Raw genomic sequence first — 22,684 nt, 5'->3', positions numbered from 1 at the left:
AGTTATAGATCATTTATTTGTTCACTTACCAGGATTGTAAAAGTCATAAAGGACGGCATTTGCTGGCTGAACCAAGCCCATAGGATTGATTTGCTTTGCCCCAAATGTTACACAATCTGGGTCTGGGCCACTTGTGAGCTGGAGGAAAAAAGGAACAATAGTTAAGAGGAGTAAATTAACTCTTTCTTCACAGTCAGTTCCTTATTAATTTGTGACTGTACTAGCTGTTGAATGCTTGATTCTGATGACATAGCTGAGTTAATCCTGATAGCTATGGCCTTTACTTGAAGAAGGCTCTTCCATGATTTTGTTGGGATATTTTTTGCATGAGCTAAGCCTGGTAAAGGTAGTTTTGTGAGATGTGTGCACGACTCCTCTGCCTGAACCTGTCTGATCCAGACTCACATCATCACTATTTTGGGGTTTACTTTCCAGCTTTTGCCTAAAGCCAACTTGCACAAGACTAATGGGTGTTCACAGCCTGTCCTGTACTGGTGGCTGCCAGTACATACACTTAGTAAAGTACTATAGTCAGGGACAGCTTTTGCTCTGTCTTAAATACACAAATTGTCTAGGACAGCCCTAGCAACAATAACATTCATATTTTTTCATTGGTCTGTTGTCTTATATGTTAAAAAATAATCCATTGCCTTGTGTGTGCTTTTTACAGGGGCTGCTCTGCTTTGGCTGTGGAGGTGAAGCTACTCAAGTGGATGTAGAGTGGAGTTATTATCCAAAATATAGGGAAATTTTAAAAAAAAACCAAACTAGGGGGGTTGGCATTTGTGTTTGTTTGTCACTATATGGATGTTGACCTAAAAATACTGAACTTCACATGCAAGGTGTCCATGTGGAATTAAAAAACCTCCAGTTAACACTTTTTTAATGTTGGAAACAAATCATCTTTCTGGATAAAATTTTTGTTTGGTTTTTTTTTTCGGGGGGAGGGGGATGCAAAGCCCAAATCTCAAACGTGGACTACATCTCCTGGAACATGGAAAGTTGGAGGATAAAAGGACATGATTCCTTTCTTCCCCTTCTCCCCCTCTTTCAACTAAACTGTTCAATAATGATATATTAGAAAAGTCACAAGAAGGTAACAGAATATGGAAAACAATAATGGTTAGGTTTAAAAAGAAGTCTACAAATGCTATCTGAAATCTGGAAAATTATTGGGTTTGCTTACCTCACCAAAGTAGAGCAAAACCTTTCCGTCCTTGTACTCGTAGTGCTGAATGTATTGGTCTGAAGATGTCACCAACTGCAGGAAGATAAGCAAAAAATCAGAACAAAATCCCTAGCATAACAGGTCTTTACTACCACTCTCTATATTCCTATTTGCTTTGCTCAGCTGTTTGATTTATTCTGCCCTCTTTCTTCCTCCCTGAAGGAGACGGTGCCTGCCAGTATGATCTTGGGCAATCCTCCTCCAACTGAGCAAGCTCCAGAACTCAAAACTCTGTAGTATACTTTGCAGAGCACTGTGTCCCATCGCCCTGTCACTGTGCCTTGCTGGCAACTGTCTCTAAAAGATGCACTTGCCCTTCCCCCTTGCAAGCACAGGACACACTGTCCTGGCGTGTTGTATGTCTTGTGCCCTAATTTTTATGACAAGGGACTAAGAAGGCTGAACTCTGATGAAAATATGTCTCTTCAAAATCTGGACTTAGGAAAAGATTTTGAAAGATAAATTTTCTATAGAGAAGGTTGTAAAAGACTGCACAGAAATTGTTTTTCTAACCTGTTCAAGATCCTTTGTATCAGGCTCCAAGCCACTTAGCAGAGAGAGATCAACCAGGGACATCTTTGGTGCATTGGAACCGCTGGACCTTTGTAAGAGAGACTATCATCAGTGAACACTTGCACTGAACAGCTAGCTTGCTTTGAAGAGTTTGCCTCTTCAGGCTTGCTGAGGGTGAAACAAAACATCCCACTTCATTCTACTTTCCTAAGTGGATTTTAATTTGAAAATTAGCTGTGTACCTCATTTAAAGTCATTAGGTAAAGTTAGTCATCTAAACTAGTCAAATGTTCATCCAAAAACCCAGGTGTCTCGCCTGAGCTTGTCAGCTAGGCTTTCTTTATAGCTGACAGGCAGAAGCGATCACCTTCAAAAGGCAGTTCATTCCACTATAAAAACACTGTTCAAGATAGGGAAAGTAAGCAGCACTGACAAAGTGTTTGTTCTCTATTACCTACAGAATGGAGATGGGAAACAAATTTGTCCAAATGCTTCATCGTCATAGTCAAATTTACATTACCTTTGTTATCTAAGGCAAAAATCCTTATTGCTCTAGCTATCTATTAGGCACACATAGTTGGACTTCCAAACTTTTCTACTTCCATCATCTCAAAAATCAAGTAGTTGCTGGAAAATGAAGTTCTTCTGCACTCTTATAGGGTGCTTTGCCATAAGATGAGAAATGTTAGAAATAAGAGTATGGCCAGCAGGACTAGGACTAGGAAAGTGATTATCTCCCTGTACTCAGCACTGGTGAGGCTGCACCTCTAATACTGTGTCCAGTTTTGGGCCCCTCACTACAAGAGGGAAGTTGAAGTTCTGGAGCATGTACAGAGATGGGCAATGGAGCTGGTGAAGGGTCTGGAGCACAAGTCGTATGAGGACCAGCTGAGGGAACTGAGGTTGTTTAGCCAGAAGAAGAGAAAGCTGAGGGGAGATCTCATCACTGTCTACAATTACCTTAAAAGAGGTTGTAGTGAGGTGTATACTACTGAGGCTGAGGGGAGATCTCATCACTGTCTACAATTCCCTTAAAAGAGGTTGTAGTGAGGTGGATGCTAGTCTTCTCCCAAGTTACAAGTGACAGGACAAGAGGTAACAGCTTCAAGTTGTGCCAGGGAAGGTTTAGATTGGATATTGGGAAAAATTTCTTTCCCAAAAGTATTGTCAAGCTTTGGAATGGGCTGCCCAGGGAAGTGGACTCAATGATCTTAAAGACCTTTTCCAATATAAATGATCTTGTTATTCTTTTAAGATATTCTAGATACACTTAGAGGTTCAGAACTTCTATTTGGGCACCTTCTTTTCCCCATAAGGAGTACCACAGTGCAGAGAACTATGGTGACATAGTCAGTGCCTTCAATTTTCTCCTAGGTCTGAATTACAACAAAGAGAGATTCACATTATTGTTTAACCCTAACAGCAGCATCCTGCAGATCAGCGGATCTGATAGTTGATAAATGTGACAGAGCAATTAATCAGGAAAATGATGCTTCAGCCAGCACACAGTTCATTGAGTACCTGTTTAACCAAGGAGAGAGAAATGTGGGATCTCCAGTGTAACCAGATAACCTAGGAAACTCCTGTGTAACTTCAATCCTCCCCTGCCATTGTTTATGCTGCAGTCTGCTGGGGCATAAAACTGACTGCTTTGGAGGCTTTGTCAAAAGTCAGTGAAAAAAAAAATTCTACTGGGAAGCAAAACTTTTCTGCCACCCTGCACCTCAAAAGGGGAACTCAGGGCAACTACCACTTTGTGCTTCTGCAACCCTTGCCTGACTATGAAAGAGACCAAAAGCAGAGGTTTCAGAGTTATTCTGCATGGGACGATTTCTTTCTCACTAGCTCTGCCCATACCTACTTCTTATTTGCCACAACAGGATATGCTTTATGTCTCCTCTCCCAAATAATAGTAGAATTCTTTTCTTTTTTGTGATGCCAGTACATGACCACAAAGAAAGAAACAGCATCTCTCCAGAAAGCAAAAAACCTCTGTAACGTGTTATTCCAGTTGTATCTATGCTGTTTAATAAAAGACTTCTTTCAAATGATGAAACAGCCAGGGTGACAGCTAGAGTGACCTCTAAGAGTTTGATGGGACAGAACCTGCAACAGATATTTGAGCTCTATGTAAAATATCTAAACCTAATACACTGTGTGGAAACCTTTTCTCTTGCCATGGGAGAGAGGACGCAGACTCACCATGTATGCATGCATACGCACAGTAGATCGCCCGGTTAGATGCCAAACTTGTGGATATGAAGAGGATGACTAAGAAGAACTACAAACAAAAATGAATGCATTTTCCAAAGATGATCTTGGAGACCTACCTGACACAGACTTTGTACTGCAGTGATTCTGCTTTGCTGGGAAAGACTGCATCCCTTTTCCTCCTTCTGTGGATATCAAACCACTCTATTGCAGACAGTGGCTCAAACGTGCTCTTTTCTGCATCAATCTCATCCTCATAATCATAGTTTTCATAAAAATATGTAGTTTCTGGAGGTAACAAAGGCAAAAATTTGACTGAGGACCTGGTAATTTGTCTCCTTTTTGTATAATCATAAACACCGGTGAGCAGTTGTGTTATAGCTATGAGTTTTACAAAAGTTTTCTGTACACTATCTTGATATTTCTAATTTATTCAGGATTAAAATTTTAGGGATAATTATAGTAAGAATAACCAACAGATCTAGCCAAGAATGGGGTTAAAGCTATGTATAAATATCATAGAATCATATAACCACAGAATGTTAGGGGTTGGAAGGGACCTCTAGAGCTCATCCAGTTCAGCCCCCTACTAAAGCAGGTTCACCTCAATTAGTTCACACAGGAATGTGTCTAGGTGGGTTTGGGAAACCTACAGAGGAGATTCCACAATCTCTCTGGACAGCCTGTGCCAAGGCTCCCTCACCCTGACAAGGAAGAAGCTTCTCCTCATATTCAGGTGAGTTCCAGCTTGTTTCCATTACACTTAGTCCTATCACTGGTCACTATAGAAAAAAGACTGGCCCCATCTTCTTGACATACACCCTTTAGGTTCTTGTAAGTGTTAAATATGTAAATGACAATCCCTGCCTCCAAAAGCGAGCTATTAAAATAGGGGGGAAAAAAAAGGCAGACATAGGCAGAGAATGTGATGAATATACACTTCAGGGGATGGAAAACACAGTCTTTCCCATATGAAAAACCTAGGACAGATCTGCCCCAAAGAATTTTTAAAGCCATATGGTAGGTCCCTATTAGCCAAGGAACTAGACTGGGCTTTCTCCTCATGTCAGCCAAGAACACCATGAAGGGAGTTTACCTTGCTCTCCTCGCAATAACAAAGAACAGTTACTAATAGTACCTGTCTATCTACTAGGCACCCACCACACCTACACCCATTCAGATAGTTATTAAGCTACTTAAAAATGTTAATAATCTGAATGAAACAATAGTTAAGCAGAGTTTCAAGCTCTCTCTGTTGTCCCATTCACTGATTCCCACTTTCCAAGGCTAGAAAGCCATTATCATTAGCAGCTGGCCAAAGGTGTCACCTATGAGGTCCAACCGCTTCCCTTTTCACTCACCAGACTGTGTAATGCTTCCTTCCATTTCCACTGTCAGATTCAAATCATGACACGTGTTGTTCTTCAGCTCAGAAGACCAGTACACTTTTAATACCTAAGATGAACACACAAACAGTAAACCAACTAAAATATCATTTAAACAAGAAGGGATTTACACATGCAGGGCTTCAGCAAATGTTGATGTGACATGGGAGTGTGGAGATAAGCACCAATCTCCCATAGGAACTGAGTAGTCACAGAGGACCGTTATGGGTGTAAGCAGGAAAGGTCTCGTGCAAATCACACGTGATGTGGGACCTTTGAGATAACTCTCCATTCCCAGCCACAAAGGGGTCTTTGAAACTCCAGCTGATTCTATCAGCATTGACATTTCATGGAACTAAAGTTAAAAACAGGAAAAACTGACCACCCATCAGGGCAGTTTGTAGGCCTCAAAGTTTAGAAAGTTGGAGGTAGGAACACAAAGGATGAAGCCATGGCAAGTAATTTCTTGCTATTTTCAAAAAGGGGCTGAAAGAAGTCCAGCTGGACTCTGAACTTCTGTTCTACAACTTACGCTCATTGTTCCATTTCCTCTGCCGTGTACAAACACTTCAAGTTTTCTTCCAAGTTCAAACTGCAAACCAAGGGAAAAAAAAAACCATAAAAAGATATTTAGACTATGTTCAGAATTTGACTTGTTGTTTTCTTGTGACCTTGATGGCATTCTATACCTTTCCCCATCAGAACTCAGGCAGGGAAAACCTTTAACTATAGAAGGAGTTATGAGACCTCAAGTTCTATAAGATTTTTAATATACTGGGCTGGTACACCTTACTCAATCTTTCTTGGATCCAGAAGAAATATTTTCCTAATTTCACTCTCTCCCCTATAGCCTGGATGTGACATTTTCAAAGGTCCCAACACCCTGAATCCCCTTGTTCCTCATTCCCTAGCAAGACTTGGGCTCCTAGCTGCTTTTCACTTTTGGGGCAGATTCATGTCACCATAGTCCTTGAATAGGCAGGAATAGGCCTCAGAAGTGTGCTGCTAAACATCTGATGATTTTTTTTTTCTTCAAAACATTCTGTTGTTTTACAGATTAAATTATTTAAAAAATTATAAACCAGCTACATCATGATTTCTTAACTCAAGAAAAACCAGGCCAGATATAATGTTTATACTTGTTGAGGAAAAAAAAGCTTAAAATGATGAGTGGTTGTGTACCTCTAGCTGCTTCTGGATTGCCTCATCAGTATCAGTCAGAGTAATACTGTAGTCTTTTTGTCTTCCAGGTGTGCTCAGTTTTACAGTCAGGTTAGTGGAAGCAGAATTCAGTGTCTGTATGCTGTATGCTGATAGAGCTTCTAAGGCCACCACTGTGTCCTAGGTGAGAAAGAAATGTAAAACAACCTAACAATTATGCCATGTTGTTACTTCAACAACATGTAAGATGACACGATCAGCCACCTGCACCTATTCTTCAGTTTATGGTGTTTGGTGATTTGAAGTCCTCCTGTATCTGTCTCTTCCTGCATACATAGACTAGTTGTTTCATTTCCCAACATCTTATTTTAGTATTAAAATCCTAAAAATCTTCATAAAGTCAAAGAATCTTTTCTGGCTTATAACCATTTTATTTTGTCCCATTTTTTTATTAACGAGCACAAATCTTTAGTATTTCATATACTAAAGAACTTCAGGATTAACTATTACAATGCTTTCCAATCTAAATCACAGAATCACAGAATGGTAGAGGTTGGAAGGGACCTCTAGGGATCATCCAATCCAACACCCTGCTAAAGCAGGTCCACCTTCATTCAGGTCACCCAGGAATGTGTTCAGGCGGGTTTGGAAAACCTCCAGAGAAGGAGACTCCACACCCTCTCTGGGCAGCCTGTGCCAGAGCTCACTCACATTGAAGTGGAAGAAGTTTCTCCTCACATTGAAGTGGAAATTCCCGTGTTCCAGCTGATGTTCGTTACCCCTAGTCCTGTTGCTGGACACTACAGAAAAAAGTGTTGCCTCATCCTCTTGGCATCTACCATTTAGGTACTTATAAAGTGTTGATGAGGTCCCCCCTCAGTCTTGTATCCAGGCTAAAGAGCTCCAAACCTCGCAGCCTTTCCTCATGTGAAAGGTATTCCAGCCTCCTGATCATCTTGGTAGCCCTCCATTGGACTCTCTCCAGCAGTTCCCTGTCTCTCTTGAACTGGGAAGCCCAGAACTGGACACAGGACTCCAGATGAAGCCTCACCAGGGCAGAGTAGAGGGGCAGGAGAACCGCTCTCAACATGGAGCCACAGTGCTCTTACACATCAGAATGCCTGGGATTTCTAAATGAAAAAGTCTTTATGGGACTTCTATTTTCTTCCCTTGCCCTGAAACTCCCCCTGAACCGGTGGTCAAGCACCTGTGTAGAGCAGTATCCTCCACCATAGTTCCTTCTCTCTGTCAGCCACGTGGCGGTAGGCCTTGCGTACTCCATGTCCTTCAGGAGCAATGTCTGAAGCAGAGCATAGGCAGTAGTTTCCACTGAGACTGCATCGTTGCCGTTGCCCCAGTAGCGCTGCTGCTTTGCTGCAAGAATAAATCAATGTTTGAATACCCTTGGGAAAGACATTTGACAGAAATGAATTGCTCTACACAGTAGATATGTCATGTCGTAGTGCTGAGGAACCACAACACACGGATGCTCTCACGAGAGCAACAAATCACTTGAGAAGCAGTGATAATAGAACAGGAAAACCACAATTTTCAATTTTGACTTATCCAGCCCTCACAGTCTAATGGTCCCATTGTACAGTGATGTCCATCTGAACAGTAGTGTCCATCTGATGGAGAGGTAGCGTTGTGTCTACTCATCCCCAAGAGATAACTGTTAATTATGCACATCAGTCCAGTCTTACAGAAAAGCACATTCCCTATGCTTTAACTACGGCTATCACACCATAAGATATTTACTGAATAATTACTATGAGAAAGTGCAGCCACATGACCAACTGACTCAACCTTGGCCACTGCCATACACTGAGAGGGGAGAGGTGACATCCACAGAGAGCACTTAGAATGGAAAGGGGGCTTTGAAAACAGGTGGGCTGGAACAGACATCTTTCCATCACAAATCCAGTCTGAACTACTCCCACGTATATCTGTTCGTTCCTATCTCAGCTGCCTTGGACTTTTATTTTTAATGCATTTTTGAGGTATGGAAACTTTAGTAGACAGCATGGGAAGAATAAAAGGTAAATGACTATTTACGGTGCTTTTGTTCCATTTCCAGCATCGGATAAGATGATGATCCCAAGTTTACTATGCTAAGCTGTTACTCTATAGTGATAGTAATTATTTGAATTACATATCACAATTTCAGCATTGAAATAGTTAATTATGTAATTGAAACAATTAAGTATTTTATGCATATAAATTAAGATCTTAATTTACTTGAATTTGTTTTGTTCATATAAGAGTGCTCAAAGTGTTTTAATTAGGAAAAATACTTTGTAACCAAATTTTAAAGAATGTACCACTACCTGCTTCAAAAACAGAACAGCTTCTTAATTTTTCTTTTGCAAACTGGGCTTCTTCACTATTAGACTGCACAAGCGTCAGAGCATAAGCAGTGATGACTGTAGAATAGCAGTTGGTAGTTCTTGACAGTTGATTTTTCATGTAAGTCACTGCTCCTCTAATCACTTTTACCTGTGAAAATAGAATAGATCCATCGGAAAAGGTCATTCAGACCTACAAACTTACTATTGGTGAGAGTACTAGGAAATCAGAATGCTTCCCTGTAGTAGTTTTTGAGACAATTGTAATAATTTTTGCTTAGTGATTAAAGAAGCCATTGATGATGGACTGCATAGCTCAAAACATGTTGTGCATTTGTCCATGGCATCTTTTCCTGTCCACCAGATGTACAAACAGACTTCAATCTCCTCATTCCCAGTACTTTAAGATAGTGAGGTGGACATGCTGTTGTGCAACAGCCTTCAGATTTAAGGGTAAACAGCCAGGCTTCTTACCACATCAGCTGATTTGTAGACCTGTACAGCCTGTTGCAATGCTATAGTTACAAAGGCTGTCAAAGCCAAATCTTCTTCTTCAGACCTAATGCCACCCTGAAAGATGAAACATGAGAAGAAAAAGTTAAGTGTGTGTGTACACGCTTCACAGACCCTTTCTTTGCCCAATAACTTGTGTCTACCTAAATTATATCTTTTACAATGGCAGCCAGTTTGCATTAAACCATGTTAAGAAATTAGAAACCTGCTTCATCCTTCAGTCGGTAAATAAATAAATATTTATTATTTAACTTGTAGTTAAAAATTCTACATCTTCTCATTGGAACATTCATGACTTCAGTTTCCAAATCCTAGTTGGTTGTTTTTTTCCTGTTTCTCTGTTACTCCCTATAGACTAAAAAGCCCTCTAACATACAAGACTTTTCCACTGTAAGCGTACTTATGTGCCATTACTAGGTTATTTTTTATTTCTCTTCTTCAGAAACCAAACAGAGTGCCCTCATTGGCTTTTTTTTCTCTGAAGCATTTTTCATTTTTGTTCTTCTCTCTGATTTTTTTCTCATGCTCTCCTTTGACCATAACCTTAGGAATTTCAACAATGTTCAACAGCAACGTTCTCCTCTTAGCCCTAAAAGTTTATTATGGCCAATGATAGGACAAGGGGCAATGGGTTTAAACTGGAACACAAGAGGTTCCAAAGAGATACAAGGAAGAATTTCTTCACTATGAGGGTGACAGGGCACTGGAACAGGCTGCCCAGATGAGTTGTTGAGTCGCCTTCTCTGTAGACATTCAAAACCTACCTGGAGGAGTTCCTGTGTGACCTACTCTAGGAGGTCTTGCTCTAGCAGGGGGGTTGGACTAGATCTATAGAGGTCCCTTCCAACCCTTAATATTCTGTGATTCTGTGAGCAGACAGGCAGAGGTCAGATGCAAAATTATCTGAGACTGGATCAAAGGATAAAGGTGATGAAGTGCTAGCTGTGCATCTCTGACTAGCAGACCTTTTAAGAAATTCAGTTTGCATTACAGATTTTGTACTTCTTACACTACAGTTTTCTTTTCTTTGGATACATTTCTTGTCATTCAACCACTCACAATGTTCCTATCAATCCCTAGATGCCCTAAATGTGCAACAGATTCTTCTAAATACAGATGACCTACCTGCATAGTCCTGTCCAATACTGGGTGATGGTCGTGGAACGAATCATCTACCTGCTGTTGACTAATCAAGTAGGAAATTGAGTTCTGTATGTGACTGTCTTGGACATTAATGTATTCTTTGCACCTTGTGAGTACTTTGACAATGAATGCAGTTAACCTGCACAAAAGAACATGTTCCAAACTTGAGAACTTGACATGTATTTATAGATGAGTATATTGACAGAAAAAAACCATCACACTGATTTTGTACCTAGACTCATATTCAATACAGTATACCCACTGGAACCTAATGAATTATCACTTGACATCAACACAAGCATTCCTACTCTGTGGCAAATGTGAAATAATCAGTGATTCGGTATAAATCTCCTTCATCGAGGGCTAAACGTGCTCAGAGACTTACATGTTTGACTATCAGTGACAAAAGTATACAGGCAACATCATGCTCATGAGGTTTTGAAAAGCTATCCCCCTGAAAAAACTTCTGGCACATCAAATGATAATAGAAGTGTTTAAAAAAAAAAGATAGAAAAGCAAACCACTCCCCCCACCCCGACTTACCATACACTACTGGGTGTTGTTTTAAATGCTCCATAGGAGCCATCCACCTTCTGAAACTCAAGCAGTCTAGTATAACCTGCATGAACAGAACAGCACACACTGTTCAAAGAACATATGTATTTCTTGGTCATTTTTATACATCACTTGTATTAATATGGACACGTTCAGTATTAACTAGTGGAAGAGTTCATGGAAGTGTTCACTGGTACATTAAGGAGGAAAGGTCTGGGTCAGAGGGCCTTTAACACAGAAAAAAAATAGACACAGAAAGTGCTTTGTCTCGTTTGACTTAATTGAGCCATAAGAATAGCCTGAAAACTGCAAATACCTATAGTTACAAAGCATTTTCTGTGTAGTGAATCTTGGGAAACTTATTTTTAATGCAATTATCTTGACTAAGTCTATATCATAGCCACACAACTTATTTTCTACCCTGGTAAACTTTGATAAGAATCAATAAAAGCATAAAATAGAGATTAGGTGCCGCTGATAATACCAAATACTCATCAGAAGAATCTTGTGTTGCTTTAAGCAATTGTATGCAAACAGGCAAAGACCTCTGTTCCACAATTGTTTGCATGTCTTTAGTCCCTATTTATATCCTTGCGTTACACTGGTGAAATGTGCATCACATATTGTTTGAAGATGACAAAGACAGGTGCATCATATTGCTTTACACCGTGTGCACACTACTATAGTTAGAAAGATCAGCTGTATCTGCTACAATACTGACAACTCCTGGGCTTTGTATCAGTGCCTGTGAACTTGAACATCCTCACTTTCACATGTTGTGGTTCTGGCTTTGCTATACGTTTAATACTAGCTTTGGATTACATCTTGGAGTGGGCACTTCCCTTTTCTCTAAGGAAATCCCCTTCCTAGGTTAGTCTAAGGCTGCTGGAGTCATTCTAGCTCATGTAATGAATACATGAGCATGAAAGACATAGTGTCAATATCATAATTACCATTGGGATTTTCTTCAGTAATATTCCTCTTGCCAACTACAGACATCTCTAGCAAAAATGTCTACATCTCATCTGGCCAGGGAGAAAGAAGCCTTTTTAAGACATGATTCATCTTGATCTACTTTCCAAGTCTGCATTAGGAGGAAATGAATAATTGGCCTTTGCTGTCCATTTACTCTGAAAAGAGCTGACATTGATCAGTTCAGACTTTATTTTCTGCTTCTATGTTAGGTAAGAGAGGACAGACTGTGAATATCAATACTGGATAAATGTCAAATATAGGCTATTAGTCACCTAAATCATCCTAACGAATTCTGTTTCTCATTTCTGTCTGCAGATTGTCAGAGTAATTTCTGTGTGCCTGTATTAAGACAACACTCTCTCCTTTGGCAAGTAGCAACGCAAAAGCATAACAAAGACCATGATGGTTGGTCTCTGGGTTTTTGTTTTCTTCCTACCTTTTTCAATCATGTTAATGGCTTCCTCCTTCTTTTCAGGATTGAAATTAGCCCACTGCTCACTGGCATCCAAGTACTCAATAGCATAGACTGCAGGGGCCATCTTCACCATCGTTTGCTCTGCACAGCCAGTGGGCACTTGAATAAGTTTCTCAACTCCAGTGAGACTAAGACAATTTTCAACAGACTCATCCATAATATTCCCTGTCACAGAAAAACCACAAGCCACAGTTTATGTATCGTATTTAAAGCTGGCTGGAATAACATGAAGAAAGGTGAATTTTACTATAGGCTGACACTTGATCGTGGCCTGATACTTCTAATTATTAAACACTATTTGCAGATACTTCAGACTTTGCAAAGCTGGAGAAGAGCAAGGATGAGGTTCCAGGCCCCGGGAAAGCCAAAGAAAAGAGGCTGGGGCAGTGAAAGAGCACAGAGAAGAAAGACTCCCAAGGCTATTGGAGTCAGGGAGAAAAAGAAAGGGGGAAGGGCTGGTGCTTCAGGTTCGGGCTGAGAAAAAATCTTGTCAAACCAGATCTGATCCTCCCACAGAGGGCAAAAAGATCTTACTTTAATCATGCCAAACATTCTATGCTGAAGTTTTGTTCAGTGTTTGGTTTTTTTCTCCCTGCAGTTTTCATGAGTTGCAGCAAGCCCATACTTTCAAGCAGGGATTTGAAACAGAAGCCAATAAGCATTGGGTCAAAAATGCATTATATTTCATTTCTTTGGAAAAATGTTTTTTTATCATAAATAAAAATACTTGCTAGTAACCATTTAAAAAAACCCATTTGAGTACATACATGAGTACATATTTGTGTATACAATTATTAGATTAAATTAATTTATGATTGTACATATTTTCTGGTTAGGAAAACAGAACTTTCCATAACTTGTATGTCAGAGTCTGGTATGCTTATTTCTGAAGACTATTGTAGATTTTTACAGACCTACATGTAGTGCGAGATTATTAGAGAAGGTAAACTTTTTTTTTCTGTGCCCTTCCCATGAAGTTATCCTAGGCTCAGGGAGACAGGATGGACCACGTAATGCTAATATATCCAATACAATTGAGAAGGGGCAATTAAAAAGCTAGGCACTTAGCACAGACCATTTGAAGCATAGCAGAAAAACTGGAAGATAATGGAGACTTGACTTTCAGGAACAAGCAGCACAAAGGAGCACATCCCTTGTCAGTTATTGACAAAAAAATTACATTTACCTTTCAGGTTAACAAACACGTGACTATCAGAACCCGGTACCATATCAGATGGTCTGTTAAGGTCCAGTGTATGGGACTTCACTGTAAAGAAACAGTAAATAGAGATCTACACTTCACTGTAAAGAAACAGTAAATAGAGATCTACATCTGCTGTCTTAAAACATAGAAACATACAGTGTCATTTTAGAACATGCTTTTCATGAAACATCTCACAGTTGATGACAATTGCAACAGAAATGTTGAATGGAAATTTATGAAAATAAATAAACTTATCTTTCTTAAATTGATTTAATTTTCAATCATTACAAATCTTTTTGTCTTGAAATGAGGCTTGGCTTTAATACCTTTTAAAGCCCATTAGTGAATGAAAGAGGTACCTACTTAATGTTTAAAGAATGATACTTTCAAACCCACAACTAATACAAATAATTTATAAATATTTAGAATTAACTGATTTTTCTTTCCTGAGTCTTTTGCTGTGTATTGTGTAAAACGATTTCTGACAAGTTCTGGTCAACCAAAGCAATGTTTATATGTTAAGAAGTATTTCATTGCATCCAACAAATGTTTGCACCAGGCTTTAGACCCTTTGTCCCCACCCCAAACCTCATCTATATCTAATTCGTTGATGTAACTTACAGTCACCATTTATGCAAATTGTATTTTCTTCTCTCTGTAAAACGCCTTCAGCCTGTACAATTGAGAAAGGAAAAGTCAAAACTTTTGTGAGCACTCACACCTGAAACTAAACGGCATGAAAACCATGGTCTTATCATTGCACTACACCAGCAGGTGGCAGACTTCAGTTAATTTGGCGACAGATTTCTCTTCAGGTGAAAGTGAAGCTTAACAGTAGAATTTCAATCTCTCGGTTGAAAGACTAATAAACACTACTGAATTATTTCTTAAATTATTACTGACATTTTTCACTGGACGAAATTCCTTTAACCAAAACTAACCCAGGATAATTAAACTGCTAATTTTATCCTCAGCTTTGTGCAAGTCAAGTTGGTAGGTGGATTGACTTTTATAAATCATACCTCTATGAAATCCACCAAATTCTGAGTTCATCCCGATTGCCACACATCCTTCCTCCTACAGTTTCTCTTTTAATGAAACTGTTTTTGTGGATACTTTTAGTGCTTTTGTGTAGCATTGAACTCTGAGACTATCTCTAGAAATGTTAAGGCCTGTAACAACAACAGGTTCCCAGTATCCTATGCCTTATCTTTACCTACACGGTTCTACCCTGACATTAATTGTGCAAAGATTCATATTCATATATTTTGCACTTTTTGTGTCTGTTGAAAATAGCCCGCAGTGGGGTAATTGGATGCTGTAATGAGTCTGTACTGGTCAATGCTGACTCTTGAAAAGTCATCATTTCTAAAATGCTCCTCCTTTCCATCATATTGAAAGAGAAATAAGATATTAAATAACACAACCATTTTGTTTGTCAGTATCTGTTTTACCTATATGACTGTTAAGACTGAAGATCCTTTAGAAGTCAAAAAATAGGGTTAAACTTTTATAACAAGCAGAGTATTTCCTTCTTAAAATATTGCTAGAGGGACATCTTTGAACTTGGCTTCATAAGACTATGGTTTCACTCTCCTCCAGAAGAGCTCCACAAATAGTAAACATTATATTTGAGGAGAAAGACATATTTATGCAGTGACTGCCTTCAACGATTTATACCTACCACAACATTGAGGTTCTTCCTAATGCTATCACTGTATCCAGAAAGAGTGTCAAAAGCAGTGATACTAATTGGAATTTCTCCCACAGTCAGAGGGACCACTGAGAAATAGGCTGGTGTTGCAGAGTTCCCCTTCGCCTCCAGCATTATCTGCACAGCCTTGTTCGTGGCCTCTGCGGTGCACAGCCCCTTCACTGCCGCCATGGTCACTCTGACCTGTGGGGAGAAGGCAATGTCTGCAGTCAGCCCGAGCACATCGCTCCACAGGAAAAACAGGCCAGCTCCACCGTGTCTAGGTAAGAGTGGGGAATGAGAAACAGCTGTAACAGCAGACTAGCTTTTCATAGGATCATAGAACGATCAGGGTTGGAAGGGAACTCTAGAGATCATCCAGTCCAACCCCCTGAAAAACTCTAGAGAAGGAGACTCAGGAAATTTTGATTAATATTAAAAAAATCTATGCAGACATTTTGCAAGACAGAAAGTGTTTTTCACTTCATTCCCTTGAATTTACTATTCTTCATTTATAATATGTGAAAACCTCTTTTTACCAAGAAGTGATCAAATTCTGGCACAGCTTTCCCAATCTCCCTCCTTGGAGAGATTCAGTATATGGCTGGACAAGGCCCTGAACAACTTGCTCTGAGCAGGTTGGACCTGCTGAACCAGAGACCTCTGGAGGTCCCTTCCAACCTAAATTGTTCTATGATTTTATGGTCTGTTCACATTCAACCACATTGACTATGGCTGTGAAGGTAAACGAACTAGCATTTCTTCATTATACTGAGTTTGCAATATAGCTTTGTCCTATACCTGAACCACAGAGAAGTAAGAAGTTTGGTACATTTTTATACAGCCTAGATCTACAGCATTCAACTCAGTTCAGAAGTTGGTGGACAAGCAGAGCTGGCTGAGAGATGGGAATACATGAACAAAAAAGAGCATCAGCCTGAGGGTGATGGAAACCTTAAGCTCAGAGACAACTGTGGCTGTATGCAGAGCTGGATAGGTGTCACATGCAGAAAAAAATGAGTTTTGCACTGTATACATAATGGATTTTGTGACTAACATATTGGACTGTGTGCTCATAATATACTTCTGTACTTTACCTTTTTTATCGGCAGCTGGGTGTTGCATAGATTGACAGGCAGCAAAAAAGCAGCTGGTTGTTTCAATGAAGAGGGAGAGGACACAGCCAAAGATAAGCAACTTGGCTGTGCAATATGGTAAATATAATCTGTTTTGCATAGCAAGTTCAACCAGCAAGTAAAACTAGAACCTGGCCTTGGGAATACTTTCAAAATGAGAGCACGATATCTGGGCTATAAGAGGGCACTGAAAGGTGGCTGAGTACCATTTACATTAAATTATTACCTAGCTACATAGCTAACTAGCTAGATTTGTGTGGCACAGCAGTTGGTGATAATACTACCTGGAGATCATTGGGCAGATAGTTGTAAACCACTGCTTTTATTTCCAGTTGTTCATGTCTTCTGACTGAGTATGGTAATCTCAGGGATACGAAAAAGTCTTTGAAAACTGCAAAGGTGTGAGGATCAGCTATACAAAATCCTGGGATGAGAAAAAACAAAGTTGAGAATTACATACTTAACATCAACTGATAAAAAGTTAGATGTCTAATCAAAATTCATTGCCTGGGCTCCGCTGAAGTCAAGAGCAGGAAAGGGAGACAAGCACATCCACAAAGCATTTAATCTCATCTACACTAGAGATCTTTCTTAGTGGTAGATGATTTGCCCTTTGGAGTCACTGCCAAGGTTTTCAACAGATAAAATTTGTCAGGAGTGTTTGTAGTCTTTGTGAGTGAAGTGTGGCCCAGCTTTCCTGCAAAGGGCGTGGTTAAAACACCATCACCCTTCCTTGCTTTCTGTAAATAAACTCCACAATCATTGCTGCACCCTGGGATGAGCCTCCCTTTCTGAAGAGGAGAGCGCAGTACCAGGAGGACTATGTTTCTCATGTTTTCCTGGTCAGAGGGAAGCTAAAATGAGATGGTTTATAGATTGGAAAGAATAAGAGACAGTTTTGATTGTGCAATCCATCCTACCTCAGAGCCTTCTCACTTCATGTTGGTTTTAGAAAGATATAGCTATTCCTTAAATTCTAGCTGGGCTTTAAATAGCATAAAAGAGTAAATGTTATGATCAAATTACTTCATGTTTTTCAGGACAGATTGTCTCACTGTTAGCATAATATTGTATTTCTGGTTTATGCATTCTCTATTCAAAGAAACTCAATAAAACAGCCAATACTTATACCTTTTTGGGGAGATATGCTTATTGCCTGAAGTTCCCAAGTAGTTATAGAGTCAGGAGCAAAGTTTTCTACACTAAGAAACACAAAATAAAATGTATTAGGAAGGATATTTGAAATGTGAACATTGCAATGTGCTGAAGTTTGAGTATTGTAAAGGAGAGAAAATATTCCCTCACTTGTGGACACAAAGTACTTGCAAATATTCTGAAGTTCTCTGTATCAGATAACACATAAAGCTGATATTTATATATATTCTACTGTACACATTTAGACATATTTACCTAATTAAGTACCACAGTACCTATGGTTTCCAGGGCTTTTCACTTCTTCAAGATTCCACCACCAGCTCTCAGGAAAGTAACTGCGCAAGTTGACAGAGGTTCCATCAAAAAATTCTTCATGGTCATCATAGTCTGTAAAACAAGAGCAGTGTTTCTGTTCTGAAGTCTTTGTCTGATGGCCTTAGATTGTCATATGAGGAATCAGTTTGTCAGAGAGAAAGAAGCATGAAGAATATTCTGAATGCAAAGACTTCATCTGGGTTTTGCTTGTGTGTTAAAAAAAAAAGCAGCTTAAAAAGAGAGATTCAATGACCAAACATTATCATTGAACAAAAAGGTAATTCTTTCCAAGTTCAATAAGTATATGTTACCAAACAAGAAAACATTCCCCTTTAGTAACACACAGCAAAGATGTTCCCACTATCCTGTGCGTGTGACAGACAGAGCACAAAATGGGAACTATGACCAAAATAGTAGCAGAAATTACGCTTAGAATGGGGTCATATTCAACATGAAGTGTTTTTTGTCACATGAGGTCTTGTGTGACCAGAAGCAGACTTTGGGGAGAAGAAAGGAAGACAGAGACAAAATTGCCCCTGGCTGAAGTTGCCCACTCTCATGAGGCAGTGTTTTGGTTGTACTTGGGTATTATAACAGTAGCACCAATATTAAGATAGTTATGAATCTGAGATCTCTCAGAGCCCTGAGTGCAGACAACTGCCACCTCTGCACTGTTGTTTGCTCCTCCTGAAGGCTGTTTGAGGCTGTCTGTCGCTACAGCTATTCCGCTTTTTCTCACCCCAAGAAATGATCTCATCCCACTTCCACCTTCCCTGTGCGTGGTACTGAAGATGCAACAGCATGTGGGTACTGCACTACAGCGGGGCTCGCTGAAATGTTGATATGAAAACTTCCTCCCCAGCCTCACAGTGTTAAATAGCCTCTAACCCTCCCCGACCATCATTTGCAGGGTATGTTTGTGCCAAGAGTCGCATGCCACTGTTCTTTACGTCGTGCCAAGCTCACTCTCCTCCACTTCGCCTGCTTTCTCAGGGCTGTGGCCTTCTCGCAGCAGTCCTGGAAGGCATTTCTGCATTCGGGGGAGCCAGCCACCTTTCTTAGCCTTTTTGCACAAGGAAACCTCATGGGATTCAATTTCATTCCATCTTCACAGCATTTTTGCACATCAGTGTTTTTATATTTGTTGGCTGCAACACAAAATTAAAGCCTGGCATTAGTAACGTGGAAGTATCTGTGAGCATATAGGTGTTCGTTGTGCTCATTCCTGTCGTTCTTTGCAGTTAACATGAGTTGCTATTGCAGTGGTCTGCCTTTAGTCAGGGACTGTTCCTGATACTAATAACAGTTCACAAACGTAGAAGGAAAGCATAGGCCCTGTGGCATCCAAGATAAAGCTTAGAATAGAGTATCTTCAAATTAAAATTCAGATTTAAAAACACCTCCTTGGCAGACTGGAATTACATATCTTGATAGAAATAGCCGTGGTAGCCCTCTCATTCTTGAATGAGAGACTGATTTTAAAAGTGAGGAAGATCCCAGCTTCAAGCCTTCATAAGGAAATACCCGTTTGTGTAAACGTTTTTATCTTTTTTTTTTTTAATGACACCAAATATTGTACTAGCTCTTCTCTTAGTTGGAACAAAAAGTACCAGAACTGGCACAACTTCAAAAGCAGAGTATAAGAAAGAAATAGGATCTATAAAGCATTTTCTGGCCATAGAAATTTTGGAAAACTTTAAAGCCATTATTGATTTGATGACATGATATCTAGTAGAGGGCAGAAGTACTTCATATTTGGGACTATAAAATGATGAGCTATTTTCCATTTACAGCTGGTCCACTCTTTGGTTTTGTTTTTTGAGCGATTTTGATGGATGATGCATCAGGCCACACAGCATAGTAAAGAGTTGCAATAGGTTATGTCACTTAAGAACTGGGACTGTGAATATCTTGTTATCCTTTACTATCCCATCACTTCTTGCCTACGTATCAGTCAGATCCCTTTGCCTCCCCCTGCTAAGCCTTTCAGGCCACCCAGATGAGCAGACATACCAATTCCTGCCAGTTTCTGAAAATCCACAGATCTCTTCTGCCTTCTGGTAACCTGGAGGCATTTGTAGCCTGGGAGAGCAGAACAGAAGATCTTGGTCATGGTACTATGACTGGAACAGCTTGATCATTGAAGTCAGGCATTGGAAGACTCACCCTAGGACCCATCTAATTCACAGAAGACCCAGCGTTTCACAAGTTACCTTACAGCCCTCACCAACTGCTGTTTACCTCAGCTGAGCCGGACACCAAAGGACCAGTAGCCATGATTTGTGCTATCGTCTGAGCTATCAGCAATCAGTGGAAGAAGAAGAATAGTCCCAGGCAAGGGAGGTTTTTCAATATCACCATAAAATACTTCTGATTTGTAAGCAAGCAGCCTCTCCGTATCCAAAATGCTCTACACAAACATCTAAAAGGCAGATTGCACTTACCATCCCGAACATTGGATTTAATTGTATCTGATAAAAAGGCCAGACCAACATCAGTAAACACCTGAACACTGTTTGCACCACCACCTGCAGAACATCCAAGATCATACGAATTCATGGCATTAAATACCTGCCAAATGAAATAGCACAGATGGACTGTACACACTGGCAACAGCTGGGGTTTTTAATTTACATATTTATATGTATATATAAATTGTGTAGCCTTTTACTCACAGAAGCAAGGCAAACTGGTGGTACAAGCTATATTTGGACACTGAGATTAAAGCTGAGGGATATTTTAGTTTGAGAGTGCCTTTAAGTATACAGTTTTTTTTAATTTACAAACTTGCCTGCTGTAGCATGGAAATCCTCATCTTAAATATATAATTTATCTTAAATAGATCCCAAATTCTTAAAAGCATTTTCAAGTTTAGCAAAGCTCTGATTAAGCAATTAATAGCCATGAATTAAATTTTGATCCATTTCTGATGGAAATTTTGTCTTGATTAGTAGAGATGATATTTTCTTCTTACAGGTATCTTACCTTTTTGGCTGTAAGCTTATTTTTCCTGTTCAGACTAAAAACTGCTTGATCAACCACAGCTAAAGCAACTGTTCCTGCATGGTCCATTTCAATCTGTATACGGATGACCTCTGTTGGTTCATATGTCTTTTGCTGTGTTCTCACTTTAATCTAAATAGAAAAGATTGAAACAAAAATGCAACATGTGTTAATAAGAAGACTCTTTAGACAAGGAATACTATCACCTGCGATTTTCAGCAGTCAGAGGCTGGGGTATGTTCCTGTTTTGTGGTGTTTTTGCATGAGATCCTGCATTTTGGAAACGTAAATGCAGATATCTCCCGCTGGAGGACAACGTGAAGAGGTAAAAGCTGTATCTGTATGGGATATCGGACATTGCCTTTCATTGCTTTTCAGTGACACCAATGGGAATTATAAGTACGTGTGAGGAGTTTTCTGAACTAGAGTCTTCAACGTAATTTTGTCATTTTCCAGTGGAAACAAAATCATCATGAAATCATAGACTGGCAGGTGTTGGAAGGGACCTTTAGAGATCATCTAGTCCAACCCCCCTGCAGAAGCAGGTCCACTTAGATCAGGTCACACGGGAACGTGTCCAGGTGGATTTTAAAAACCTCCAAGGAAGGAGACTTCACACTCTCCCTGGGCAGCCTGTGCCAGGGCTCCCTCACCCTCACTGTGACGTAGTTTTTTCTTATGTTAAAATGGAACTTTTTGTATTCCAGCTTCCTCTCATTTGTGGTTTATGCTATTGTGCAAATTCCCTTGTCTCATTTTTTTTGTTTGTATGTTTTATGGTATGGAACAAAAAAGGAAGATGAAAAAGATAAAATAAAGGCTTAGAGGAACTCTTATTTTGTCCACACAATTTTGTAATGTAGATTTTTTAACTGCTTTTGAAGGGTTATGAAATCTCAGAAACAGAAATGAAACAGTTTGAAAAATTATGTAGGTTTTTTTTCCACAATAAATTTCTTCACTTTCTTTCATGGGAATCACCTCATTACAAAAAGATATAAGGAGATTCTGCTCCTCAACAATTCTAATGGTATTTTCATGTGGATTTCTAATACATAGACACTTGCAGAGGGGAATTTATCAGTATGAAACGATATTTTTCATCTCCTTGAGGCAGAAGCTGTCCTATGAAAGAAGGGTATCTCTGCCATTGCTCCTGGTACCTTTCAGCAAGAATCCTGACTCCTTTTTTTAATACAAATGAAATGTCTTTCCCTTTTTAACCCTGGGCCTGCACTTGCTCTGCTGATACCCTATGTTTTCGTTTTCCTTTTGGAATACAATAATAACAGAAACTACTTGTTATGAACATACCTTTCCTTCACAGACATCTGTGACGTCCACCCATACAGAATCAGCGACAATCTCTTGACGGCCCTCGTTTGCAATGAAGTAGTAAGCTAAAAAGCGAAAAGCAGGCACCATCTTCTGGGTGATTTTAAGGTTTATAATTTTGTTTGATGATGGGACCCTTCCCAAAAGCTCAGCTTGTCCCTTTGCCACAACCTGCAAGGCAGAAACAAAGAGAAATCAAATATTGTGAATGCACACTAGACAGGCCAGTAGTTTGAATAATTTTATCTACATATATGGAATTTTCTGAGGCCAATTCTGTTTAAAATTTATCTTCTGATGACATTTAATAGTTTTAATTCCTACCCTGCATATCAGTAG

The 22,684-nt window shown here is 39.6% G+C and overlaps 1 protein-coding gene across 1 annotated transcript in view; it reads right to left on the bottom strand.

Moving 5' to 3' along the window:
• LOC104558709 (complement C4) overlaps positions 1 to 22,684 on the bottom strand; it is a 49,521-nt gene that overhangs the window by 6,215 nt on the left and 20,622 nt on the right. Inside the window, exons 13-36 of the mRNA XM_062020452.1 lie at positions 22,325 to 22,516; positions 20,993 to 21,142; positions 20,452 to 20,578; positions 20,021 to 20,089; positions 18,958 to 19,155; positions 17,968 to 18,079; positions 17,669 to 17,739; positions 16,822 to 16,961; positions 15,393 to 15,605; positions 14,330 to 14,381; positions 13,691 to 13,771; positions 12,466 to 12,669; positions 11,043 to 11,118; positions 10,482 to 10,638; positions 9,318 to 9,413; positions 8,826 to 8,994; positions 7,706 to 7,872; positions 6,520 to 6,678; positions 5,870 to 5,929; positions 5,314 to 5,407; positions 4,072 to 4,240; positions 1,742 to 1,829; positions 1,187 to 1,261; positions 30 to 138 (exon numbers count right to left, since the gene is read on the bottom strand). Of these exons, the coding sequence (XP_061876436.1) occupies positions 30 to 138; positions 1,187 to 1,261; positions 1,742 to 1,829; positions 4,072 to 4,240; positions 5,314 to 5,407; positions 5,870 to 5,929; positions 6,520 to 6,678; positions 7,706 to 7,872; positions 8,826 to 8,994; positions 9,318 to 9,413; positions 10,482 to 10,638; positions 11,043 to 11,118; positions 12,466 to 12,669; positions 13,691 to 13,771; positions 14,330 to 14,381; positions 15,393 to 15,605; positions 16,822 to 16,961; positions 17,669 to 17,739; positions 17,968 to 18,079; positions 18,958 to 19,155; positions 20,021 to 20,089; positions 20,452 to 20,578; positions 20,993 to 21,142; positions 22,325 to 22,516 (3,028 nt within the window). The remainder of the gene's footprint in view (positions 1 to 29; positions 139 to 1,186; positions 1,262 to 1,741; positions 1,830 to 4,071; positions 4,241 to 5,313; positions 5,408 to 5,869; positions 5,930 to 6,519; positions 6,679 to 7,705; positions 7,873 to 8,825; positions 8,995 to 9,317; positions 9,414 to 10,481; positions 10,639 to 11,042; positions 11,119 to 12,465; positions 12,670 to 13,690; positions 13,772 to 14,329; positions 14,382 to 15,392; positions 15,606 to 16,821; positions 16,962 to 17,668; positions 17,740 to 17,967; positions 18,080 to 18,957; positions 19,156 to 20,020; positions 20,090 to 20,451; positions 20,579 to 20,992; positions 21,143 to 22,324; positions 22,517 to 22,684) is intronic.

The sequence above is a fragment of the Colius striatus genome, chromosome 1 (genome assembly GCF_028858725.1).
Source record: "Colius striatus isolate bColStr4 chromosome 1, bColStr4.1.hap1, whole genome shotgun sequence".
NCBI classification, from domain to species: domain Eukaryota; kingdom Metazoa; phylum Chordata; class Aves; order Coliiformes; family Coliidae; genus Colius; species Colius striatus.
The sequence above is the reverse complement of the archived record's forward strand: the minus strand, read 5'-3'. Positions and strand labels throughout refer to the sequence as shown.